At 44.0% G+C, this 21578-nt stretch overlaps 1 protein-coding gene across 1 annotated transcript in view; it reads left to right on the top strand.

Moving 5' to 3' along the window:
- LOC142656586 (aldehyde oxidase-like) overlaps window positions 1–21578 on the top strand; it is a 123853-nt gene that overhangs the window by 5053 nt on the left and 97222 nt on the right. The window contains exons 3-5 of the mRNA XM_075831518.1: window positions 9718–9814; window positions 12939–13047; window positions 20619–20745. Coding sequence (XP_075687633.1) covers window positions 9718–9814; window positions 12939–13047; window positions 20619–20745 — 333 coding nt within the window. The remainder of the gene's footprint in view (window positions 1–9717; window positions 9815–12938; window positions 13048–20618; window positions 20746–21578) is intronic.

Raw genomic sequence — 21578 nt, 5'->3', positions numbered from 1 at the left:
GGTTAGTATAATAAAAAATAAACGTATATTGGACAAATGTCCCTGTTCAAGCCTTTCAGGTGCAGTGTATACAGTTTGTGTATCCCCAGCACTTCCCTGTGTTTCAACATCCTAATCCTGTCTCCCCCTCTCCTGGGAAGGGGAACCTAATTATTGACCTGGTTTTTAAAGGGGTTTTCCAACAATTAACAATCATCATCTATCTACAGGAGACGCAAAGTGTTTCATTTCCTTGCAGTAAAGGAAAAGGATGATCCAGCGCTGTGTCAGGTTTTTTTTGAAAAAGGAAATGGCATTCCCACTTTTATTTTAGAAATTCGATTAAAAATGAAAAGGAGACGCAGTCTCAAGATGTGGAGTAGTGACGGGCTGTTGCCCGAGCCTACGCGTTTCGAGCACGTACTGTGCTCTTAATCATGGCAGAAAGTGTTTCATTTCCTTGTAGTGCCACCACAGGAAAAAGGGAAACATTATGCATTGCCAATTCAAGTCAATTGGTTGTCTGTGTAATGCAGGAAAAGACAGGTCCTCCAGAGTGGGAGACGCTCTTTGCAACCGCTCTTCACTCTGGCCAACAGATGAGAATCCTGAACAGAGGACCCCCTAAATTAATGCAGAATTCCCTAATAGGGTATATGAAAATGCACGGCTGATTTCTTGATATTACGCACGTTGGTGTGTTGAGACGTGTATCCTTACTTTTACCTTTTGTATGTACTGTATGTAGTGATCCTTCCTATATTAAAACAATAATGGCGTCTATGGTTACCTTTTATGTGACTTTTTTTGGTGTATTCATCTAACTTCTCCAGTTGTTTTGCACTACAGATAATTGAGCAGAAGGCAGATCCAGAACAAATGCTGCTCCCATACCTCAGAAGAAAATGTATCCTTTTATACGGCAGGAAAGTAGAAGTTATTGAAAATTTAATTGAAAAAAAAGATGCAAAACTAATAACAGACTATAAATTTAGACAGTTTCAAAATGTACAATTATAATTTACAATTCATTTAATGTACATGGTATAGGACTTTATAATATTCTTTCTAAGAAAAAGGATGGGGGTAGTTGAGGGAATAAGAAACAGCAGTGAAAATTAACTTCCTTCTCATACAAGCAGAGCTGCATCTATTTTGATCTTTTTGCATTAGTATTCCAATAGTTCCACATAAAGCACATGCCCTTATAATGTTATTACATATTATTTAATTTTACAATGTAACATTCAGCTGACTTCCTCTGGTCAGAAGGCGTGCAGCTGTCACATAGTAAAATATAGTAATGACAGTACAATTCCACTTCTGTTTTTCTGTTGTTTTATTCTTTTACTATTTATATTCACTAACTTGTTTAATTGAATTATTAATATTTAATTATGATAATATGGAATCAAGGAAATTCAAGAATAATTTTACTTATCCAGTGCCTGAAAAGGAAAATAATCATAGACAGTAGTATTGTGCTGATGCTAACACCAGGGCAGGTCTTTAATGCTGGCTGCAATGTCTCCTGGGCCAGAATTAGAGAACAGGCACTAGGTAAGTGATATGGTTCTTAGCGTCATGTCAACTGCCAAATATATGGCACTGACTCTGTTGCCTAGAATTCAAGTCAGAGCCGTGTGAAAACCCTTGTGCCAATAGCAGTGGCGGATTAAGTGTACCATGGGCCCTGGGCTGTTGATACAACTTGGGCCCCCCTCACACAGAGTTCACAGCAGCACAGAATCTGCACGCTCCTCTCCTGAAATACTCTGTGCTGCTGTGAACTCTGCTCTTACCATTACGTGGTGACTTGCCAATCATTTGAAGGTGTTATTGAGGACAGGAGTGGAGGAGTGGTAACAGACTGAGCTACGTAATGGTAAGAGCAGAGTTTACAGCAGCACTGAATCTGCACGCTCATCTCCTGAAATACTCTGTGCTGCCTTAAACTCTGTGGACAGGTCAGGATCCTGTTTTTTTTAAAATGCTGCACTGTAGCGCAGCCTTATATAATGGATCGAGCGGGTTCCCCAGCAGCATTTAAAAGAAACAGGATCCTGACCTGTCCACAGAGTTTAAGGCAGCACAGAGTATTTCAGGAGAGGAGCCTGTGATTGGCTGCAGAGGCCGCTGCAGCCTGTGATTGGTTGCAGAGGCCGCTGCAGCCTGTGATTGGCTGCAGAGGCCGTCACGTGGGATGAAGCGTCATCCCTGGAGGCCGGCCTTCTGACGTCATCCTGACGTGCGTGACCGCCACTACAGCCTGTGATTGGCTGCAGCGGCGACATGGATGACACGTCACCGCTGGAGGCCGGACAGGAGGAATGTAAGTATGAACGTATTTATTTATTTTTTTTATTACATTAAAATTTTATTTTCCGTGCGCCGAGCATGTACTGTCAAGGTTGTTGAAAGAGTTAGTGCAGCCCATTAACTCTATCAGCACCCTGGACAGTACCATGCTCGGCGCACGGAAATTACAGGTTCGGTCTGAAACAAACTTTTTCGTGAAATTCGGCGAACTAGCCGAACCGAACTTTTCAGAAGTTCGCTCATCTCTAGTCATAATGATGGCGGCTGCGCGAAAATCTCGCAGCCGCGCATCATACACTGATGACACATGGAGCCGTTAAGTGCCTTTTGCGCACGGAAAACGCCGCAGTTTTTGCGTGAGCAAAACGCACACGCTCGTGTAAATGAGGCCTAAAGGGTAAGTTAATTTTTAACAAACTTCTAACATGTCATAGTGACATGTCAGAACTTTTGATGGGTGGGGGTCCGGGTGCGGAGACTAAGCGGCAGAAGCGCTCATGTGAGCAAAGAGCCACTTCATTTCTGTTTGGCTTTTTCCGGAAAGCCAAAGTAGCGGTGTACGGGCTCATTGACTTTCTATGAGCCCGTACATAAGCTGCTCAGCTTTCCGGAAACAGAAACCAAGTGGCTCAGCGCTCACACGAGTGCTTCCGACGCTTAGTTTTAGTGATCAGAGGGAGTCGGCGAGAGACACTGCTTCCGTAACCATCATTCAGTTTTATGGGACTTACGGATGGTGGATATGTCATACATTTTTCTTATGGGAAAACTGAGGGCTGTATGGGGGGATTATATTGCAAGGGGAGGTGAGTTTGTCTGACTTCTGGGGGCTCTATAGGGAGGTCTGAGTGTCTGATTCTGACATCTCTGTGGGGGGGGGTAGACCCCCCCCATAGAGCCCGTCGCTCAGACCCCCCTATACAGCCCCCAGAAGTCAGACAATTTGACTTACCCTTGTAATATATTAGTAACTAGTGAGGGCTCTATGGGAAGGGGGGATTATACTGAATGGGGGAGGGGGGTTCTAACCATCTAAGTGACTCCAGAGGACTCCATGAAGGGGGGAATAACCCCCCATCCCATCCCCCATAGAGCCCTCAGTATTTCAGTATTTATTATACAGCAGGGAGATTTGAGCGTGTAACTCACTGCTGAGTGTCTATGGAGGGAAATTATTGTCCCCCCATAGAGTCCTCTGCAGTGAGTTACACGCTCAAATCTCCCTGCTGTATAATAAATACTGAAATACTGAGAGATCTATGGGGGATGGGATGGGGGGTTATTCCCCCCTTCATGGAGTCCTCTGGAGTCACTTAGATGTAAATTAAGATGGAGACGAACATGAACACTAACCTCCTCGTTGCTCGACCACCGCCCTTCTCGTCTGTTCCTCACTGGCGGTACGTGAAGCGTCAGAGAGGCGTGTTCTACCACGGCTAGCAGACGCACGTCTGCTAGTCCTATCCAGCAATTGATATCCATCCCCCTCCTCCTCATCAGCACTGCGCTGCCCTCTGCTGCAGTCCGCCCGCCCCTCCCTCTCAACGGCCATTAGCGGCGCTTCTTGTGAACGGCCATTAGTGAGTCCGACCTTAAGCGATTTAAAATGATGTGCGTTTCGGGTTGCGATGGGCCCCCTAAAAGCTTGGGCCCCGGGCGGCCGCCCGAAACGCCTATATTATAATCCGCCACTGGCCAATAGTGGTGTCATGTCCTAGTGTTGTGCAGTGTTTGATGCAATGTGTACTGTGCTGATCATAGGACCAAATTCCAGTATGGTGCCAGTGACAATATGCAGTACCTAATAACATTATATCTAAAAGTCGATGGCAGTATTTTTCCACTCAAGAACGTGATAGAAACTAAATGGCAAAAAAAAAATTAAATGGTGATTATGAACACAACAAAACTATGCAAACAGTGGTTCATAAAGCTGGTCTTCTAATGTAATTGTGATAACTCAGAAATGATCAGTGTTGTAGGAAGTAAGAGCTAAACCTTCTTGACACATGAAGCTTATTTCCTCAATTTACTCAACAGTTAAGAAAAGCGACATCTACAAAAACATAAATGTTTGTAAAGCTGAAAGACTCCACAAGCATAAGGTTCTGCTTGGTCACAACTATGGGGTATGTGGACCCACTAGGCCGATCAGCTGTAGCGGAGTAGCAGCTGGCCAAACAACACTCAATGAAAGTCTTTAGGACAAGAGTACCTGGGTAGAAGGTTTGGCAGACACTTGGCGTAGCAGATGACAGTTGCCACAGATGACACTTGCACAGATGGCACTAGGCACAGATGACAAACTCGAGTCCGACAATGGACTTCGCAATGGAACAAACACAATTACGGGATACGGGAACACAGGATACAACTAAGGATCCATTTGCAATAACGAACATGGGCAGACACAACAACGCTCAGGCAAGGAGGAAGAGGGCAGAGTCCTTTTTATAATGCAGGGAGCACAGGGATTGGATATGGAATGTTACACAGTTGCGCGGGCTGGCCCTTTAAGACCAGGAACGAGCTTGCGTGCACATCCTAAACAGGACAGTGGAGCAGTGCGGCCACATGTGCTGGCATCTCTGAGGAGGGAGACGCCGACTGGAACTCATCGGTCTGCGGTCACGGCAGCTGGCAGGCATGTGATGCGGGCGGTCCGCGACCGCGGCTATTATAGTAGCCCCCCTTATGCCCCCTGTTCTTAGGTCCAGAGCGTGAGAGAAATCTCCTATGACCACTCTTCAGGACCAAACCCTTTCCAGTCCACAAGGTAGAAGGTCCTACCTCCTACCATCTTGTAATCCAGGATCTATTTTACTTCAAAGATGTCAGAAGGGAGAAACTGTAGAACCAGGGGATTTGCTGAATCGGTTCAGGACCACAGGCTTTAGGAGGCACACATGCAATGAGTTGGGGATTTTGAGGGTAGGAGGTAGCCGAAGCTTATAGGATACAGGGTTTATCTTTTGCAAAATTTCGAAGGGACCGAGGAATCTGGGAGCGAATTTGCGGGAAGGGATCTTCAGGCGAATGTTTTTGGAAGACAACCAGACTTTGACTCCTGGAGAAAACTGATGAGGAATTTTTATTTTCTTATCTCCATATCTTTTCATGTGATCAACTGCCTGAAGGATTGCAGACCTAGTTTGCTGCCAGATGTATAGGGAACCTCCAAAGGAAGAATTGGCTGCAGGCATTTGAGACGTAGCTGGCACCGGAAGAGGAACACGTGGATGTTAACTGTAAGCAATTAAAAATGGAGAACAAGCAGTAGATTCAAAAGTATAATTGTTGTAGGAGAATTCGGCCCATGGCAGACTATGTACCCAATACTCTTGTTGAACTGAAACAGAATGACGAAGATAGTTCTAAAGTACCTGGTTGATCCTTTCAACTTGGCCATTAGACTTCGGGAGCTAAGCTTAGATGTGAATTGTACACCCGATCTGACACAATATGGAGGGTGAGGCCGTGAAAATGAAAGATGTGCTGGATAAACAAACTTGCCAGACGAGGAGCAGAGGGAAGGCCGGTTAAAGGAACAAAATGTGTCATCTTGAATCAGTCCACCACGACCCAGAGCGTAGTACATCCAGAAGAAGGAGGGAGGTCAGTGATAAAATCCATGGCGATGTGTTGCCATGGAGCATCAGGAACTGGCAGATGTAGAAGCAGGCAAGCAGGTTTAGAATGACAAACACTTGAGAACAAGGAGTCATTACGCCACAAGTCATAGAAAAATATAAATTTTATTACATATAATAATATAAACACAAAATATATAAAAAAAATGTTTCTAATGAGTAGCCTTGCTTTGGGCACAATTCGTACAGAAGGAAACCTAGTCCAAGACATCTTTCGGTAGCGTGGGCCACCAGTAGTGACGAGCAATAAAGTCCAGAGTTTTACAAACACCAAAGTGACCAGCCAGTTTGGAATTATGTCCCCAGCAAAGAATTGTTCTCTTGTCAATAAGACGGAAAAAAATCTTTCCAGGAGGAATGTCCTTAATTTGCAGAGGGTTAACAGCAATAATCCTAGAAGGATCAATAACATGTTGAGAACTTTCTTCGTTAGTCATTAGTCTCAAACGACCGGGACAGAGCATCAGGCTTAATGTTTTTGTCCTTAGGGCAGAAATAAAGCTGTAATTTAAATCTGGCGAAGAACAATGACCATCTGGCTTGACAAGGGTTCAGTAGTTGTGAAGACTCTAGATATGTATGATTTTTGTGAACTTTAAAGATGATGATGGGATGAGCAGCCCCCTCCAGCAGTTGTCTCCACTCTTCTAAGGCCAACTTGATGGCGAGTAATTCTCGATCCCCAATAGAATTGTTGCGCTCTACAGGAGAGAAGAGTTTGGAGAAAAATCCACATGATACTGTCTTACCTTTGGAATTCCTTTGAAACAGGAGTGCTCTAGCACGAATGGAAGAGGTGTCCACCTACAATGAAAACTGTTGTGCCACATCAGGATGATGAAGAATGGGAGCAGAGGTGAAGGCGCTCTTGAGGTTGGAGAAAGCAGATTCTGCCTCAGGGGTCCAGTCCTTAGCATTTACTCCCTTCTTGGTAAGAGCAGAGATGGGAGAATTAAGTGACAAGAAATTTGGGATGAACTGACGATAAAAATTAGCGAATCCCAGAAATCTGTGTATGGCTCAGAGACCTTGAGGACGTGGCCACTCCAAGATGGACTTCACTTCCTCCGTATCTATTTGTAGACTATGATAAGAGATAATAAGGCCCAGGAAGGGCAAAGATATATTTTTTTTCAAATACGCACTTCTCAAGTTTAGCGTATAAGCTGTTACCCCTTAACCGCGTCAGGACTTGGCGGACATGCTTCCCATGCATCGTCAGATCAGGTGAGAGGATCAAGATGTTGTCCAGATAGACCACCACACAGACATACAGAACATCACGGAAGATGTAGTTTACAAACTCCTGAAACACCACTGGAGGGTTACACAGTCCAAAGGGCATTACGAGATACTCGTAGTCATCATCTCGGGTGTTGAATGCGGTTTTCCATTAGTCAGCATTGCGAATACGGATAAGCTTGTAGGCCCCGCGTAGATCCAGCTTCGTGAAAATCTTGGCTCCACAAATCCTATCGAAGAGCTCGGAGATAAGCAGCAAGGGGTAATTGTTTTTTACCGTGATTAGGTTTAACACACGGTAATCGATCACGGTCGGAGTGATCCATCCTTTTTCTTCACAAAGAAGAATCCGGCACCAGCTGGTGAAGAAGATTTTCTGATGAACCCCCTCTCCAGGTTCTCCTTGACATACTCCGACATGGCCTGGTTTAAGGCAAGGAGAAAGGATAAACCCGTCCACGAGGTTGTAAAGTTTCAGGGAGCAACTCAATAGAGCAGTTGTAGGGACGATAAAGAGGAAGGACATCTCCCTCCTTCTTGCTAAAGACATCCGCGTAATTAACATATTGTGGAGGTAGTCCAGTGAGAGACAGAGGTCGTGGAGAAAGAACAGGACGAACCTGAGGCAGACAGCGGTGAAGACATCGGGGACCCCATTGGAGGACCTCTCTGGAATTCCAATCAAGAACTGGAGCGTGATAGTGAAGCGATGACAATCTCAGCAGGAGGGGGTTTATTGCTTTGGATAGGACATGGAAATTCATTAGTTCTGAGTAAACGACTCATATCTGTAGTCTCAGCGGTTTGGATTATAGACAGGATAAGGTACGGCAGAGGTTGTCCTTCAACAGAAGTGACCGCCAGAGGTTTTTCTAGGGGAACAGTAGCCAAGTGGAGACGGTCTACTAAGTCCTGCTGGATGAAGTTTGCAGCTGCTCCAGAATCCAAGTAAGCAGGTACAGAGTGCGATCCTTCACCGGTGACGATAGACACTGGAATAGAAAGTCTGGGAGAGAATTTAGTAGTCGCAGGAGATTCACCTAGGTTTGTCTCTCCAATCAAGCCTAGGTGCTGGAGTTTCCCGGCCCTTCCGGGCATTAGCACACAAAATGTCCCTTGTGACCACAATACAGACATAACCCAGTCGAACGTCTGCGTTGTCGTTCCTGGTCGGACAGTTGGAGTCTGTCTACCTGCATAGGCTCCTCCGGAGGTACAGCAGGACAGGGTAGTAGAGGCCTTTGAAATTTGGGTGCCAGTTGACAAGACCTCTTCTCCCGACGAACTTCCAAAGTGCACTCTTGGATCCTCATATCGATCCAGGTTAGCAGAAGTATTAGGGCATCCAAGGTAGCAGGACGCTCTCAAGCTGCCAGTTCATCCTTCATATGAGAGGCCAGGCCCTGCCAGAAAGTTGCCTTTAACGCCTCATTACTCCAAGCCAGCTACGCTGCCAGCATACGGAAGGAGATGGTGTACTCCCCTGCAGTTGAGTCCCCTTCATTGAGGGTCAGCAGTGAGGCAGCGGCAGAGGATGTTTGACCCGGTTCCTCGAACACTGTACGGAAAGTCTCAAGAAATAGTGGCAGATCTGAGAATTCCGGGCACTCAGGTTCCAAGATGGGGTTCGCCCATGCCAGGGCTTTGCCAGAGAGGAGAGAAATAATAAAAGTAACCTTGGCCTCCTCAGAGGGGAAGAGAGGGGCATGTAACTTGCAGTGGATCATAAACTGGTTAATGAAGCCGCTATTGGTCTTAGGTTCCCCATCGTAGTGAGGAGGCAGAGGCAATGAAATTGCAGACCCAGGACAGGCAGGAGCAGCGCAAGCAGCCAGAGGAGGTACAGAAGGAAGATCCAAACAATTATGGAGTTTACTGCCTGTAATAGCTGATCCTGGTGTCAGCCCGGAAGTCAGGCATGTTTACTTGCATCATCTAGATCGCGGTTTTAGGCTGACCAGTGGGATTCATGGCCTGAGCATACTGTCACGGCTATGGAGTATGTGGACCCACTAGGCTACACTGCTGTAGTGGAGTAGCAGCTGGCCAAACAGCAGTCAATGATAGTCTTTAGGACAAGAGTACATGGGTAGAAGCTTTTGCAGACACTTGGCACAGATGACACTTGGCACAGATGACGAACTCGACTCCGACACTAGACTTCGCCCTGGAACAATCACAATTACTGGATACGGGTAAAGGATACTCATAGGTCTGCGGTCGCTGGGAGGTAAGTGATGCCGACGGCCCCCGACCACAGCCATTACATGCTTGTCATTAATGATTCATAAGAGTATCTGCAGTTGCCAATAGCTGGGATCCACATGCGAGGGGCCCAAAAGCCACATGTGGCTCTCTTACACTGCCAAGCAAAGTTGTGTTTTGTGTTATTCTCCCGCAGTAGCAAGCAGAAAACCCAAACTTCACTCTATAGACATCTAATAAATGCCAATAATAGGATAAAATGGAAATAATATGTTGCTGTGCAAAAAAACAATGGAAATTATTCCTTGACATTTTTTTCCAGTGAAGCTGACAGGTACTAAATATGGGTGTGGGGAAGGAGGCTGTGGATCCTGTACTGTGATGGTCTCTCACATCCACCCTGTTTCTAAGAAGATCCTGTATCCAATTTACTAATGAATACAAGTTACAATAAACTTCAGAATCAACATCATTATCATATACAGATATAGCGTATCCCACCTACACTACCGTTCAAAAGTTTGCGGTCACCCAGACAATTTTGTGTTTTCCATGAAAACTCACACTTATATTTATCAACTGAGTTGCAAAATGACTAGAAAATATAGTCAAGACATTGACAAGGTTAGAAATAATGATTTTTATTTGAAATAATAATTTTCTCCTTCAAACTTTGCTTTCGTCAAAGAATGCTCCATTTGCAGCAATTTGAGCATTGCAGACCTTTGGTATTCTAGCTGTTAATTTGCTGAGGTAATCGGGAGAAATTTCACCCCATGCTTCCAGAAGCCCCTCCCACAAGTTGGATTGGCTTGATGGGCACTTATTGCGTACCATACGGTCAAGCTGCTCCCACAACAGCTCTATGGGGTTGAGATCTGGTGACTGCGCTGGCCACTCCATTACAGATATAATACCAGCTGCCTGCTTCTTCCCTAAATAGTTCTTGCATAATTTGGAGGTGTGCTTTGGGTCATTGTCCTGTTGTAGGATGAAATTGGCTCCAGTCAAGCGCTGTCCACAGGGTATGGCATGGCGTTGCAAAATGGAGTGATAGCCTTCCTTATTCAAACTCCCTTTTACCTTGTACAAATCTCCCACTTTACCAGCACCAAAGCAACCCCAGACCATCACATTACCTCCACCTTTGCTTGACAGATGGCGTCAGGCACTCTTCCAGCATCTTTTCAGTTGTTCTGCGTCTCACAAATGTACTTCTGTGTGATCCAAACACCTCAAACTTCCATTCGTCTGTCCATAACACTTTTTTCCAATCTTCCTCTGTCCAATGTCTGTGTGCTTTTGCCCATATTAATCTTTTCCTTTTATTAGCCAGTCTCAGATATGGCTTTTTCTTTGCCACTCTGCCCTGAAGGCCAGCATCCCGGAGTCGCCTCTTCACTGTAGACGTTGACACTGGCGTTTTGCGGGTACAATTTAATTAAGCTGCCAGTTGAGGACCTGTGAGGCGTCTATTTCTCAAACTAGAGACTCTGATGTACTTGTCTTGTTGCTCAGTTGTGCAGCGAGGCCTCCCACTTCTCTTTCTACTCTGGTTAGAGCCTGTTTGTGCTGTCCTCTGAAGGGAGTAGTACCCACCGTTGTAGGAAATCTTCAGTTTCTTGGCAATTTCTCGCATGGAATAGCCTTCATTTCTAAGAACAAGAATAGACTGTCGAGTTTCACATGAAAGCTCTTTTTTTCTAGCCATTTTGAGAGTTTAATCGAACCCACAAATGTAATGCCCCAGATTCTCAACTAGCTCAAAGGAAGGTCAGTTTATAGCTCCTCTAAACAGCAAAACTGTTTACAGCGGAGCTAACATAATTGCACAAGTGTTTTCAAGTGTTTTCTAATCATCCATTAGCCTTCTAACAGAGTTAGCAAACACAATGTACCATTAGAACACTGGAGTGATGGTTGCTGGAAATGGGCCTCTATACACCTATGTAGATATTGCATTAAAAACCAGACGTTTGCAGCTAGAATAGTCATTTAGCACATTAACAATATATAGAGTGTATTTTTGATTAATTTAATGTTATCTTCATTGAAAAAAACTGTGCTTTTCTTTCAAAAATAAGGAAATTTCTAAGTGACCCTAAACTTTTGAACGGTAGTATATATATATATATAATGCAAAAAAGCCGAAGATAGGAGCAGCACTATTTGACTCAGTCTGCTATCTAGATCACTAGGGTCATCCACTATCCTCTTCACCCTAAGCAATTGGCTAAAGGGTAGGGATCTAATCATCCCACTTGGGTGATGACTGTCAAAACTAAGCAAGGTGTTGCAGTCAGTTGGTTTTGTATGTAAATCAGTCTTAGGCCTACCATTCTGTATAAAGACCATATTGTCCAAAAAAGTTAGGTTTGTGTCCGAAACCATTTTAGTAAACTTGATATCAAGGTCTATGTTGTTAAGGACTTCAAAAAATTGGTCCAAACCGAATATATCCCCAGTCCAAATAAGGAAGATGTCGTCTAGGTATCTCCACCACTTCAGCACAGATCTGAAGTGGCAGGATACATAGACTGACATCTCCTCAAGGTCTGCCATGACTATATTGACATATGTGGGTGCCACATTCGAGCCCATGGCGGTACCTCTCTTGCAAGTAAGAGGTAACGCCATGGGCTCTAATGTGGCACCCAAGTATGTCATGGCGGACCTTGAGGAGATGTCAGTTTATGTATCCCACCTCTTCAGCTCTGGGCTGAAGTGGTGGCGATACATCGACAACATCTTCCTTATTTGGACTGGGGATATATTTCAAGTAGTCCCATAAGGAAACTTTTACATTCCGATGAAAAGTCAGTCTGATCTAGTGCCCTGTTCCCACTGTTCAGGCCCCGTTCATGGTTAATTGACGTGTAAAGGCTGGTCACTTCAAAAGAGACCAGTATCGCCCCATGGGAATGGAGACTTCACTGATCTTGGACTAAAAGTCTGAGGTGTCTCTGATATAGGACTTAGCTGAGGTAGCAAACCTCCTTAGGAATTTATCTAATAAAATTACCATTGGACTTAATAAAGAATCCCTGGCCGAGACTATAGGCCTACCAGGGGGTGAGGTTAAACTTTTATGTACGTTAGGTAGACAACACAACATAGGTGTGATAGGAAATTTTGGAACAAGAAATTAATGTAAATCAGAATCTATAACATCATTACCAAAGGCACTGTCTATTAGAATTTGCATGCGTTTCTCTATGTCCCTTCTGGGATCCAGAGTAATCATTCTATAAACATTTACATCTCCAAGTTGTCTGTAAACCTCCTGTAAATGTATCGTTCGGTCCATAGCAACAACCGCACCTCCTTTGTCAGCAGGTTTGATGACTAGGTCGTCGCTATGGACCAAATCATCAAGAGCCCTTTTCTCTCCAAGGCTTGAAAATGCCTTCATAGAGAAGGTGAAACGTTGTAGTGGATGTTGGATGAATAAACCCAATTATTTTTGAGTGCTGCTTTGCTTTCTCTTTTTTGACATATATATAGTGGTCTTGTAGAGTTGTTTTTATTCTTGACCTCATCCAGTCATTATTCAGCCAATGCCTGTTTATTGCCTGTCTGCTGTCTATATGGTGCAGCAGTCACTACAGTGGAGGGGATTGGAAGCACAACAAGTAGATTACACCCTGTACAGGTGAGAAGGTCTGATATTTTAACCTGTCTAATTTCTATTTATAATTGTTTAGATTTATAATCCGGAGTAACATATATTTAGGCAAGGGGTGTTTATTTAATGGATATGCTACAAAGCCTTATACATGCTTCATTTATTAGAGGTTCAAAGCCGACAATAGAAGATGATTTTATCTCTGAAAATAGGATACAACTATTATAATTTATCTAAACCACGGAACATCTATGTGAACTGCTGTGAGTTGTGACTTGCTTGTAGGTTGGACAGAGCTTCTCTTCCAGGGTTTCTACTGAATATAACTCCCTATGTGCTATAGACAATCCCTTGGAGTCTCCCTTCTATGTCTATCTCCGTTTGCAATTTTTAAAGCCGGATTCACACGAGCGTGTTTGGTCCGTGGTATGCGGACCGTATATTGGCAGTATTTCCAAGAACAAACACACTGCAGGGAGTCGGGCTCCTAGCGTCATAGTTATCTATGACTCTAGGAGTCCCTGCCTCGCTGCGGAAAACTGTCCCATTCTGAAAGCATGTAATGAAGAGATGGGTAAAAGAGGCAGTATTGTTGTGTTGTATGTGCGGTATTGGCGCCAGGCTTTGAGGGAAAAAAGTTCTTTAAGTTTCGCAAAGGTACTCTTTATTGGAACAACAACGCGTTTCTGGACCCGACCGGTCCCTTCATCAGGTCTGTAACGCTGTTTGCATGTGCAAAGTGCTTTCATTTGTAGTGGAAAAAATCGGGAAAGCCCAGTGTAGGGCTGTTGTATTTCACATTTTAAATTGTACAAGTGTGGGGGGGGGGGGGGAATAACACACCATATAGTGTAATACATTCAGTTTTACAGATGTTTAAATGAACAAAATATTCCATTCATATCATTGTGCATTTTACAATGGGCACGTTGTAAAATGCATAATGATGTGAATGGAATATTTTGTTAATTTAAACATCTGTGAAATACAACTGCCCTACACCGGGATTTCACTTTTTTTTTTCACTATAAATGAAAGCACTTTGCACGTGCAAACAGTGTTTCAGACCTGATGAAGGGACCGGTCCAGTCCGGAAATGCGTTGTCGTTCCAATAAAGAGTAACTTTGCGAAAAATACCTTAAAGAACCTTTCTTTCCTTCAAAGCCTGGCGCCGATACCACACATTATACTGCATCTTTTACCCATCTCATCATTACATATTTGTTCCCTGCAAGGGGGATTCATCCACCAAGGGACCGCAGTGGCTGGCAGCCAGCAAAGATATTGATCATTCCACAAAAGTCTCGGCGGAGGGCCACTGTTCGAATTTTTTTCACATTTGTTCTGAAAACATGACACATATGTGGGGCCGTATCTACAGGGGAGGCTATATGTGGGAGACTCTCTACAGGGGAGGCTATATGTGTGGCACAATCTACAGGGGAGGCTATATGTGGGACACTATCTACATGGGGGCTATATGTGGGGCACTATATACAGGGGGTGCTATATGTGGGCCACAATCTACAGGTGAGGCTATATGTGAGTCGCTATCTACAGGGGGGCTATATTTGGGACACCAAATACAGGGGGCTATATTGGGGGCACCATCTACAGGGGTGGCTATATGTGGGGAGCTATCTACAGGGGGCTATATGTGGGGCTCTATCTACAGGGGGCACTATCTACAGGGGGCTCTATGGGGCACTAACCATGGGGAGCACTGTGTGTGTGTGGGACACAGTGTATGGCACTATTATAATCAGGGACACAGTGTATGGTGGTATTATAATTATAGGTGCAGCATATGGAACTATTATATATAGGGGTACAGTGTGTGGCACTATGAGAATTTTATCTTCGTTTATAGGTGCAGAAATGTTTGAATAGTGAGAAGCTGAAGACATCTGAGCGGCAAACTGCAGAATTCATCTGAGCGGCAACTCCCAGCATATTCTTACCATTGTTCGGTCCATGCTGGGAGCTGTAGTTTTACGCCGTACAAATTTATACGGCAGGGGTTGCACCAAATTGAGCTGTATTTGTGATGGTGCTTTATTTATGTGCTGACCTTGGTTCTGGTGTTGTATTTATGTGCTAAACTTTGTTCTGGTGCTGTATATACGTACTGATCTTGGTTCTGGTGCTGTTTATATATGTTCTGAGCTAGGTTCTGGTGTTGTATTTATGTGCTGAGTTTTGTTCTGGTGCTGTATTTATGTACTGAGCTTGGTTCTGGCGCTGTATATATGTACTGAGCTTGGTTCTGGTGTTGTATTTATGTATTGAGCTTTGTTCTGGTGCTGTATATATGTACTGAGCTTTGTTCTGATACTGTATATAATGTGATGAGCTTGGTTCTGGAGCTGTATATATGTACTGAGCTTTGTTCTGGAGCTGTATATATGTACTGAGCTTTGTTCTGGTGCTGAATATATGTGCTGAGCTTTTTTCTGGAGCTGTATATATCTACTGAGCTTTGTTCTGGTTCTGTATATATGTCTTCAGCTTAGTTCTGGAGTTGTATATTTCAGAGCTTGGTTCTGGAGCTGTAATTATATAGAATATATTTATAATAACAGAATTACAGGGCAGATGGACTTTGTTTTCAATTCATTGTATATTTAATGGGAATCTGTGAGGTAGCTATAACCCCTTGAACCGCCACCTGTCAAAATTTCCAAATGTTCCCCTGTATGTTGTTTTCAGATGCAGAAAAATCTATAAAATCAACTTTTAAACCGGCGCACACTATATGCTAATTACTCATTAAAGGGTCTAGGGGTGGTGCCGCTATCCTGAAGAGTCACATAGTCCTGCCCCCAAACCCACCTTTCCGTGCTTGATTGACATCCCCCTGGTTGTTACAGACCCGGATTCTGGGCGGTGTCCCGCTGTCCTGGGTGGGCGGGGTTATGTCCCGCTGTCAAATTAATTCTGAATTAAGGAACCATCAGCTCCCTGATTCAGAATTAGTTTATGACGGAGGAGGAGAGGGAGCTTCTCCGCTCGCCGAGGACTCCACGGGCACAGCGCTACTTTAAGTGGAGCCTATGCTCTGGCTGGGGATTCCGCTCCTAAAGGGAGCCCCAATGGCGCTGTCTACAGGGGGGTGGCGCTATATTAATGGGGTGTGGCACTACCTACAGGGGACACCGTGGCGTAAGGGAAATGGCACTATCTACATGGGCACTGTCACTATCTACAAGGACACTGTCACTATCTACAAGGGCACTGGCACTAGGGGCAGCTAAGAGGGCATTATACTGTATGGCGGAAGCTATGAGGGCATTATGCTGTATGGAGGAATTTGTTTGGGCATTATACTGCATGGGGGCATCTGTATGGGCATTATACTGCATGGGAGAATATGTGTGGGCATAATACTGTATGGGGCATCTGTGTTGGCTTTATACTGTATGGTGGCCGCTATGGGGGTATTATATTCTATGGTGGCAGCTATGGGGGCATTATACTGTATGGTGGCAGCTAGAGGGTTGGGATTAGAGGCGTGGCTTAAAATAAAAAAAATTGCAGCTGCTCGCGCAGCTTTGGTTATCCCTCTTTGTGATACTTAAAAGTTGGGAGGTATGCTGTTATACATCGCTACCAGCCTCCTTCCACTTTCTCGGATTGGCCATTGGTTTGTACTACTTGGGCACACACTGTGCAGCGAGGTGTACTCTGCCCGGCTTTATCGCTGCACCACACATGCCAGTACAGGGCGCCGGGGATTCCGCTCCTGGATGGAGCATTTATGGACAGTGACGTCAGGGGCTTCTCCTGGAGTGGAATCCCTGGTCATAGCATCGGGGATTACACTCCAGGAGAAGCCCCTGATGTCTCTGTCCATTTATGGACAGTGATTTCAGGGGCTTCTCCTTGAGTGGAATCCCCGGTCACAGCATCAGGGATTCCTCTCCAGGAGAAGCTCCTGACATCTCTGTCCATTTGTGGACAGTGACGTATGGGGCTTCTCTTGGAGTAGAATCACTAGTCACACTGTCGGCAACACTGTGGACGGGGATTCCGCTTGAGGAGTTACCCCTGATGTCACTGTCCACATATGGACAGAGACATCAAGCGCTCCGTCCAGGAGCGGAATCCCTGGCAACAGGGGGATTCCACTCCTTTAGGGAGCTACAGTGGCGCTAGTGGATAGCAGAGCAGGGAGATACCTCATACCCATGTTGCCGCTAGCAGCTTATATGGCTGCTACAGCGGTAGCGACACATTTATTATTTTTATTTTATTTTATTTTTATTTATTTTTTTATTTTTTTTATTTTTTTATTTTTTTCAGGTCTGATTTATAAATAACTGAATCTCTTCTCTGAATGCTGAACCAAGCCGAGGGACACATGGACGTTTAGAGTGCTTTTCCCTTTGTGGATATAGATACTGTATAATATTACTGTACTTTATAACTACACATGACCCCTCTTGATATATATCGTTTGAATTGCTCTATTTTCTTTGAGAACCTCAGAACCCGTTCGTATCTAGACACTATGACGTGGTTTTATCCACAGTCATATTTGTCATGATTTCGGACCATGCCACCTACAATGGTGATATTGGTCGGGTCAAGTTGGATTCTTTGATTTTAATAGACTTACGCTGGGGTCTGTGACTTGTATTCTCGATGCCTTTTCTTTCTTTTCTCTCCGGCGTTCTTGTACGCATGCGTGGTCGCTAAGACGCTAACATGGAGCTGTTTTGACAGCCGTTCACGTGATATTTTTATCACGTGATTTAGTGCTGAGCATGCGCAGTTGGACCACATGAACGCCGTAGATGTTTGAACTTGGCGCACTACACGTCCCATGTTATGTACCTTCGTTTTGGGTGAGTGCCAATGTTTGTATGTTCATACTTAACCCCTTAATGACCGCCGATAAGCCTTTTCACGGCGGTCATTAATGGGCTTCATTCTACAGCGCCGCCATTCCAAGGCGCTGCATTAGAATAAAGTAAACATGAAGTAAAAATGAAAAACCCACTTTTTCCCCTTACAAACTGCTTTACTAAAAAAGTTGCACATATTTGGTATCACCACGTCCGTAACGACCCGACTATAAATCGATTACATTATTTAATCCGCACTGTGAACGCCGTAAAAAAATAAAATAAAAAACTATGGAAGAATTGCTGTTTTCTGTTAATCCTGACTAAAAAAATGTGATAAAAAGTGATCAAAAAGTCGCATCTACTCTCAAATGGTACCAATAAAAACTACAAGTCGTCCCGCAAAAACAAGACCTTATACAGCTATGTCGACGCAAAAATTAAAAAGTTAGGGTATGTGCACACACACTAATTACGGACGTAATTTGGGCGTTTTTGCCCCGAATTACGTCCGAAAATAGCGCCTCAATAGCGTTGACAAACATCTGCTCACACGAGGCGTATATTTAGACGCCCGCGTCAAAGAAGTGACCTGTCACTTCTTGGCCGTAATTGGAGCCGTTATTCATTGACTCCAATGAATAGCAGCGCCACTTACGTCCGTAATGGACGCGGCGTTCAAGCGGCATTTTTTTTACGTGCCGTTTTTTCAAATGGACGCAAAAAAACGCCCTGTAAAAAGTAGTAGCATGTCACTTCTTGAGCCATTTTTGGAGCTATTTTTCATTGTATCAATAGAAAAACAGCTAAAAAAACGGCTCCAAAAAAAGCATTAAAAAAAGTTTGATGCTTTAAAAGCGGCTGAAAATCAAAGGCTGTTATCCCTTAAAAACAGCTCCGAATTTTACAGCCATTTTTACTTCAGCATGTGAACATACCCTTAAGGTCAAAGCACACAATGCATATTACGTGCGGCCTTGCGTTAGAGGCAAAACCACAGCGTAATACAGTACCAGCAGAGACAAGGAGATTCCAGGGAATCCCATGTCCATGTCCATGCTGATGTATTTTTTGGGACGTAAATTGACCCACGGTGCGTATTTTAGAAACCGCAGCATGTCAATTTATCCCGCGATTCTGCATGCAAATTCTATCCCTGCAGTTCTGCAGACATACGCAGCAAAAGCCATAGCATGAAAACGCAGCGATTTACGCAGCTCCACACAAAAAACGCACTGAAAAATGCATTAAAAACGTGTTTTTTTGCTGTGAATTTCTTGCAGTTTCCGGCGGTTTTGCTGCATATATTCTGCAGCAAAATACGCAACGTGCGCATGTAGCCTGAGGCCAGGTTCCCACGGGATGGATATGCTGCATAAAAACCACGCAGCGTATCCGACCTGGAACCCACAGGACATTCCGTCCAAAAACGTCGCACCACATTCCGTTGCAGAAATTCCGCAGCGCAACAGAAAATCTGCAGCAGAATCTCTAGAAAAACGCTGGTAAATCTGACAGAAATTCGCACCTAATAGTGCATTTTTTTCTGCTCATATTGCTGCGAATTGACCCAGAACATACAGAGAAATCCAGTCGAATATACACACCAAATGGTGCTTTCATTTGGTGGGTTTATTCTGCCGGATTTTTCGCTTCAGTAAACAGCCGCCAGAGAAAAAAAACTCCAGGCTTTACCTGCTCTTCCGGCTGCTTTGTGCCCAGGCGGTCTCTCTTGCAGCCTGTGATTGCATGCAGCGGTCACGTGGTAAAAAACCGGAAGAGCAGGGACGCTTTGCTATGGCAGCGCCACAAGAGGTAAGTAGAAGCCCTTTTTTTAGCCTGCAGAATTTGCTGCAAATTCTCAGAATAAACGCAGCCAATTCCGCAAACAATGGCATTTGTTGAAAAATTTAATTTCCCCATTTAAGTTAAATTATGTAACAAATGCGCAGCGAATTTGCAGCATAAATTGACATGCTGCAGATTTATAATCCATACCGCAGGTCAATTTATGCACGTTTTCTGTGCCTAATTTTAATGCAGCGTGTGGATGAGTTTTGTTAAAATCTCATCCATTTTGCTGCCACTGTAATACACGCCAGATTTTCCACCCGCAAATCCGAACGGAAAACCTGCATTGTATACGCTGAGTGTTAACATACCCTTAAGGGGGTTTTACACTGGGCGATAATCGGGCAGATCTCGTTGATCGGCGCTCGCTGCACAGGCCCATTATCGACCAGCGTAAAAGGGCCTTTACTCTCATGTCTGTCCAGTCTCACAGTCATCACATGTTGTTTCATGAAAGTATTCTCATGGCTTATTCACACGAACGCTGAATGCGTCCATGTGATGGCTGTTAAAAGAACGGACGCATGTATTTCAATGGGGCCATTCGCACGACCGTTGTTTCAACAGACCGTGTGAAGGGTTAGTTGAAAAATAAAACATGTCCTATTTTCGTCCGTTTTCACAGATCCCTCCATAGACTCAAGTCTAAGGAATCCGTACAGTATTCATCCGATCAAAACGACGGAACCCTTACACAACGGTGGCAAACGGAAATTATTTGCTCCGGATCCGTTACCATTGAAGTCAATGGTGATGTAAACGGAAACCTAAGGTTTCCGTTTGTTTCAGTTTGGATTCCGTTCATGGGTTCCCCTGATGGAAAGCTCAGACGGAACTCATGAACATAGCCCTGATGCAAATGTGAACGAAGTCTAACATGCATTTATTTTAAATCACAGGAAAGAATAGCAAAAGCTCATGGTTCTCAGTGTGGTTTCTGTAGTCCTGGAATGGTGATGTCCATATATTCATTGCTGAGAAATCATCCACAACCCTCTATGGAACAGATATATGAAGCTCTTGGAGGTATGTTCTGTACACAATTGACCATATGAATAAAACCTGAATCGGAGAACTGGCTGTGTGTCCACATCAACCAAATATAAAGCAGCTTCCATATTTGAAATTGCAGAAGCAAAAACATGTACTCTGGCAACATGTCTCTGAAAGTGTTAAAGGCTATGTCTGTCTTTGAAAACAAATTTTATTTTTTATTTCTTAATATTTGGTGCAACTTTGTAATTACTTTTTATTAAAAATTATTTTAACTTTTTCAGATGCAGCTGCTTTGCATCCTGGAAACACAGCAGCTGTATCGTGCGCTGAAACCTGTATCCGTCAGGTCAGTGGTGCTGACGGGTTCAGTGGCAGCGGGACAGCTGTATCTGATAATGTATACAATAATTTTCAATAAAAAGTAATTACAAAGTTGCAACAAACACACTGATACACTGTTTTATTAAAGGCTATGTACACCTTTGAAGTCATTCGTTTTTGTGTTAATAAAAATGTCCATCAGTGTGTTTTGTGCAACTTTCTAAATACTTCTTATTAAAATTATTTTTACTTTTTGGGATACAGCTGCTTTGTATCCTGTATACAGAGCAGCTGTATCTAGTGCTAAATCCTGTATCCGTCAGGTCTGCGGCGCTGACGGGTTCAGAGACAGCGGGTCCTACATGTCTCTGACACGCAGGATCGAGCTGTTACCGATCATATCTAAGTTCAAAGCCTTTAAGTGAAGCCCAGTTGGTCAAATGCTATATAAAGTGAACTAAATATGTCATCTTCTTTTTTTTTTTTCTTTGCTTTTAAAAATGAAAACGAAGAAAGCGATTATATATTCTCGAACACCCCTC

The sequence above is a fragment of the Rhinoderma darwinii genome, chromosome 6 (assembly GCF_050947455.1).
Source record: "Rhinoderma darwinii isolate aRhiDar2 chromosome 6, aRhiDar2.hap1, whole genome shotgun sequence".
Classification (NCBI taxonomy): Eukaryota; Metazoa; Chordata; class Amphibia; order Anura; family Rhinodermatidae; genus Rhinoderma; species Rhinoderma darwinii.
Note: the sequence above shows the minus strand (reverse complement) of the source record. Positions and strands in the feature narration are given on the sequence as shown.